General features: G+C 40.4%; 1 protein-coding gene across 1 annotated transcript in view; it reads right to left on the bottom strand.

The window, feature by feature from the left end:
- The window catches only part of DCDC2C (doublecortin domain containing 2C), a 141453-nt gene that overhangs the window by 133011 nt on the left and 1747 nt on the right, over positions 1-6695 (bottom strand). The window contains exon 2 of the mRNA XM_011960983.1: positions 2992-3043. Coding sequence (XP_011816373.1) covers positions 2992-3043 — 52 coding nt within the window. The remainder of the gene's footprint in view (positions 1-2991; positions 3044-6695) is intronic.

Raw genomic sequence — 6695 nt, forward strand, 5'->3', positions numbered from 1 at the left:
CCAACATGGCACAAGTATACATATGTAACAAACCTGCACGTTTTGCACATGTACCCTAGAACTTAAAGTATAATAATAAAAAAAAAAAAGAACATGGTCTTGTTCTTTTTTATGGCTGCATAGTATTCCATGGTGTATATGTACCACATTTTCTTTATCCAGTCTGTCATTGATGGGCATTTAGGTTGGTTCCATGTCTTTTCCATTGTGAATAGTGCTGCAGCGAACATACATGTGCATGTATCTTTATGACAGGATGATTTATATTCCCTTGGGTATATACCCAGTAATGGGATTGCTGGGCCAAATGCTATTTCTGCCTCTAGGTCTTTGAACAGTCACCATGCTGTCTTCCACAATGGTTGAACTAATTTACACTCCCCACGACCAACAGTGTAAAAGTATTCTCTTTTTCCACAACCTTGCCAGCATCTGTTGTTTTTTGACTTTTTAATAATAGCAGAATGGCTATTTTTAAAAAGTTAAAAAACAGAAGGTGCTGGTGAGACTGTGGAGAAAAGGGAATGCTTATACACTGTTGCTGGGAATGTAATTAGTTCAGCTTCTGTGCAGGGCCATTGGAGGTTTCTCAAAGAACTTAAAACAGAACTACCATTCAAAAAAGAAAAGAATCATTCTACCAAAAAGACACATGCACTCATACGTTCATTGCAGCACTATTCACTGTAGCAAAGTTACTGAATCAACCTTGTGCCCATTAGCGGTGGCCTGGATAAAGAAAATGTGGTACACATACACCATGGAATACTATGCAGCCATAAAAAAAGAACATGGATGCAGCTGGAGCCATTGTCCTAAGTGAATTAACACAGGAACAGAAAACCAAATACTCCATGTTCCCACCTATAAGTGGGAGCTAAACAGTAGGTACTCATGGGTGTAAAGATGATGACAGTAGACACTGGGGACTAATATTAATAGAGGGGGGAGGGAGGGAATAGGGCAAGTGTCGAAAAACTAACTATTGGGTACTATGCTCCCTGCCTGGGTGACAGAATAAATTATACCCCAAACCTCAGCATCACGCAATGTACTCATGCAGGGACATGGATGGAGCTGGAAGCCATTATCCTCAGCAAACTAATGCAGGAACAGAAAACCAATCACCACATGTTCTCACTTGTAAGTGGGAGCTGAATGATAAGAATACGCGGACACAGGGAGGGGAACAAACACACTGGCGCCTGTCGGAGAGGAGGAATGGGGGGAGGGAGAGCATCAGGAAGAGTAGCTAAAGGATGCTGGGATTCATACCTAGGTGATGGGATGATTGGTGCAGCAAACCACCATGGCACAGGTTTACCTATGGAACAAACCTGTACATCCTGCACGTGTGCTCCTGAACTTAAAATAAAAGTTGAAGAAAAAATATAAAATAATTTTTAAATAACCATTCTGACTGGTGTGAGATGGTATCTCACCGTAGTTTTGATTTTCTGCACAGTATTTTTGACACCTCTCTCAATGAGAACTATATTTATAATCACATTTTCGAAATGAACAAAGTAGAAATTCAAAAATAAAAAATTTTTAAACTCTTTTGGGTAACTATAGCCTCATAGAGTGAGTGCCCAGCAACCTAATCCCTGCCCTAGGAGGACAAGGCCAGCGTGGGTGTGGAAATCCTGGTGTGCCTGCTCAGCATTTCATGTCTGTAGACCAAGGCTTCCTCTACTAGAAAAAAAGAAGTTCTGACAAGATAGTCTGAAATTTCCTCCCTGTCCTAAAATACTGCCTTTTAAGTCATATCTTATTTAAATCACTGAAATATGCAAAGGATGAACTGAGACTCAAACTCTAACAAGTGTTCTCAAGGGTGATTTCCAGAATTGTTGCTTAATCCCACTCCCAGCCCCACATGGAGAGGGGAAACAGGTACAGAGGTATCAGGATGATCACAAATCATTTCCACGCTCTTTACTAAGGTAGCCCTGCAATTCGGTGACTGCCAGAATTGCTTTCTAGTTGGAAACTTGCCCTCTCGTCCTTGGCAAGTTACAATTTAAGGTGAGGAAAGTAACACATTTGACTTATTTTAACTGCCCTCAAGGGCAGACTCCAAGAAAGCAGCAGAACGCTTCTGCAAGCTGGTGCTTGTGAACAATTCTGGGGCTATTGGCGTGTCCTGCATGGAGCTCTGGGTGGCACTCCAAAGACACAGAGAAGAGCAGCTTCTGTCAGATGTAGAGGGGAAGCACTTAACTAGTGCTGGCACATTATATATATTTTATCATTTAGTCCTTACAACAAGCTTCTGAGATATCTGTTATCATCTCCATTTTGCAGATGAGGAAATTTAAGAACAGCAGTATTGCAACTCAGAGAAGTAGATGCCCTCAAAATAACTCACTTGTGTAATAATCCACAAAATAAGTCCATTTTAAGTAAAAATGTTAAATTCTAAGTATCAACAGACTATCTGACTTAAAACTGTGGTTTTTATTGCTTATAAAAAAGGAATGTCTCTTTAAACAAATTAAATGGTTATTTTTACTAAGAATCAAGTGATAAGAACGGTGTGATGGAATGTTCTGTCCTGTAGACCTAATAAATGTCTATCAAGTACAAAAATGTTGAGAACTTGGGACAAATCTTTAAATTTAGCATTATAATTAGCTTCAACATTGCATAACTCTAAATAACTTTTCCTGAGACCTGTCTTTTCAAACCCCCCCAAAACAAAAGGAAAATGAAAACTTCAATTAATTGCACAGTGTGCCTCAAAGATGACTATCTCCCTCCGCACATTTTAGCCTCTCTTCACTGCCTTCTGCCACTTGGTTACTTAAGTGCTTTGACAAGTATGACAAGCTTGCACAGCGTGTTCTGACTTCAAGAGCAACACATCTCTGCAGGCATTCCCTTCCAAACATTGCTTCTGTAAAACTTCAATTATTCTATGCCGACATTTACATTTTTACCAAGTTGGCCAATTTATTCCATTATTAGTTGTTAGAAGCGAACACTTACTTCCTTCAACTTCCTTATCTTTGCAGGTTTTCGGGGAACTATATGAATATAACTGCAAAAGAAGAAAGAAGAAAACATCATTAGAGGGAAGATATTTACACAGAAAGCTCCAGACTCTTTAGAAATGAGCCCTTTTCTGGCTTAATAGATACGACCCCACAGCAATTTGGAACTAGAATCTAAAATTGTCTCGGTGTTAGAATCCACATCAGAATACAATAGCGATGCTGTTGTAGGACAGTTTTCACACTGGGTACCACTGGCACTGCCCCTTGAAAGTGTCTCTTAAGTGACACTGCTTTCCCTCATGTAATTTTATTAAAGAGAAACCTGAGAAATCATCTAATTCAACAGCATTTTTTAACCAGGTCGCTGAAGGCCCAGAACTGCAAGCTCATCAATGTTCCCATGACAGGCTAGGGTCAGAACAGAAACCCCGACTCTCCTCCAGCTCCTCTGCACCCCCACCGCTCCCTCCTGGCTCACAGAAATTCAACACTGTTCCCCTTTTGCCAAAACTGCAAACTGGAAAAGAGTCACCAGCATAAAATGTGTCTGAGCCCTACTAACGCAATGTTTTTTTACTGTTGGAGACTTTTGGGACTTCCATGTTCCTCAAAAATAAAATGTTTTCATGGGTAATAAATAATATCTTCAAATTTATATGTGATACTAAGGTTTCTTCCTGATTAAAAAAAAATATGTATTTGAGATTGTTACTGTTTTTGATAGTTTTAGCAATATTCAGAGAAGGGTCAACTTAGACTGGTAAATAGAAGGGGAAGAAATAACTAAGTGTTCAAAAAAGAGTCACAGACGCAGGTCCCCACAGAAACTGGTCAGGTAAATGATGACACTCGCCAAGGGTGGCCTCAGGGACTGGTGGGGGCTATGGCCAGTGGGAGCGTCCCTTCCCTTCCGCGGTGGACAGGGCCTCACAGGTCCAGACACTGGAGATGCGCGCAACTACAACCAAGTCCTCTGAACAATCAAATCCTCTATTTTTTCCAAGGGAGACCAAAAGTTCACATTATTACATGAATTCTCCCAATTATAAAACGCTGCAGCCAACGCAAATCTTCGAAAACTGTGTGAACCAAACAAACCATGGCTGCTGGCTGAGTTCGGCCTGAGCCTCTCCACTTGCCTGGAGGCCCTTGTATCCACTCTTCACTAGCTTAGTCTAATCTTCGTCTTTTCCAAATAAATATTTTAAATTTGTTCTAAATTCCCAAATTCCATATTTGTTTATGAACACTAGTCTCCCAAATGAGACATCTGACTTTCATTACATGGAACCAAAAAATAAAATTTAACACAGAAAAACACATAAAAAGATCCTACAAAAACACAAAATACTATTTCTTATTTCAATGTTGTGCTCCCAAGAACATATAAAAACAGAAAGAAAGGACAAATAGTTCCTCAGAGAGCCCATGACCTGAGGTCTTTAACCCAGGCACTTAGAGAAGCCTGCTGGGTGGGCTTGGCTTGCCTTGAGGTGGGCAGGGAGTGGGTCTGTGAAGCCGAGATGGGACCAGCAGGTGCAAGCTCCCTCCTGGCTACTTCCAGAGAACAAAGGAAGGGAAGAAACCACCCATGAGAACCAGTGCCAGGCACTTCACCGTACGGCATTCATTCCATTCTCCCAACCGTACCACAGAGTGGATGTTAAGCCTGCTTTATTGATGAGGACACCAAGTCTTGGAGAGGTTATTCAACTTGTTAAACGTTACTCAGGTAGAGAAAGCCAGGATTAAATTCCACCAGTCTCTGGCTCTGAGGCCAGCATTCCTGTCATCTATCACAACTTCCTCTCCACCCACTTTTCCTCTTTCTCCTGTCATCTGCTAGTTCCCAGGTACAAATGGGTGGCCAGGGAGATGAGAGGAAAAAGCTGGGTTGAGGAAGAAGGAGGATAGTTTGATTCAAATAGCACATTCACACTCATGTCTCAGCAACCAGCTCTAAGGTAAACAGGGTAATATTCCTAAGCATTCAAATTCTTTGGGGTCCCGCCCCTAAACACACACAGACACATACACGCACACACACACACGTGTGCACACATATGCAACACCCTGATTTAGATTTTGTTGTAAATATGACTTTCTCCACAAAAGAAATATTAATTCTAGGCTATAAAGCCTAGACACTTTAAATTGTTTTGAAAAGTAAATATTATCTTATAATATTTTGTTTTATAAAGAAAAAAATTATATTCTTTGGGTCTCAAATTATTTTATTCCAGGAAATGTCTGAGTAATGATTGGATATTGGATAGATTTGTTAGTGTTTGTCTTTTTAATGCACTGTCTCGAAGCCGCTATTACGAGGGGAGCTCCCGGATCACTAACATATCAACAGGCTTCACTTCAAAGTTCATTTGCTGGTGACACAATTAGAGTATTATTTTCCGGTGAACATTAATTGCACTGCTCAATGGTAATTCTGTAATTAGCAATTACAGAATAGAAATTTCCAAGAGCTAGTTTACTTTACTAATACCAGTGAAAATCCAGCCACACTTTTCAGAGCTTTGTTCACCAAAGTCTGAATTCCAATTTCATACTCATTGACCTAAAAAAAACTGAAGAAAAGGAACCTCACGTGCTCTCTGTGTTGAACTTCACATGCGGACATGGCTCATCTATTTTACAGCAATGAAGATGCATGGATAATAGATAACGCAAAATAACCCAGGCTGCCTGCCACACAGACCCCAGCTCCCCTCCCTCTGCAGTGCGTGACATGTCTTCCCTCCCAAAAAGTAATCACAAACAGTCAAAGCACTGGGAAGAAAAACATCTCAATTTTTTCTCAATACTTTTGCTACATGTCCAAAACATTTTAAATAAACCATGAGACTTGAGACTCTCTCTACAAAACTAGAGGTATAACAGGGTCTGCTGGAAAACGCCTAGCTCCACAGCAAGAGGAAAGAGTAATGTCTCCCAGGCATGCTCCAGGCTTTGTGGCAGGTGCTTGATATGTCTCCTTTCCCTTTGCTAACATGTAAAACATAGGCCAGTTTTACAAGGAAATGTCTTAGGATAAAATTAAATACTTTTCATTATATGTGTATCAAAAAGGACTTTAAAGTCGGTTTTTGTAGAAATATATTCTTTAATTGTAAAACAACACTCAACACGATCCTAGGTGGGATGTCTGTTCTAGATATTGACATCATCTGCCTCGCCCAGAAAAAATACTCACAAATTACATGGCTATAAAGGAATATAATTTTGTCCACGAATTCTCATACATAACAGGATTATCACAGTAATAAATTTCACTCTGAAATATGCTAATCCAGATTCTACCTCTTAGCAACTGTGATGCCTGTGACTTAGGGTTTTTCTTCAGAAACAACTGAAGGGCAAATTCACATCTTTGCAAATACCACTAAGAATTTGGAACCATACACCAGTCCTCACACTAAATCCTACTACTTCTTTCAAAAAACAACAAACAAAACTCAAGATACTGATTTAACTCAGAGCATTTTTGAACTGGGAGCATTTGAAAGAAAATGGAAATCCTCTCTGGGGAATCTCACTTTTATCTCAGCCCTCGAAGAATGTCCCCACACAAAGCTCTACAAAAGGAGTAGTTGGCCGGGCGCGGTGGCTCAAGCCTGTAATCCCAGCACTTTGGGAGGCCGAGACGGGCGGATCACGAGGTCAGGAGATCGAGACCATCCT

Source organism: Colobus angolensis, unplaced genomic scaffold (genome assembly GCF_000951035.1).
Source record: "Colobus angolensis palliatus isolate OR3802 unplaced genomic scaffold, Cang.pa_1.0 Scaffold53, whole genome shotgun sequence".
NCBI lineage: Eukaryota > Metazoa > Chordata > Mammalia > Primates > Cercopithecidae > Colobus > Colobus angolensis.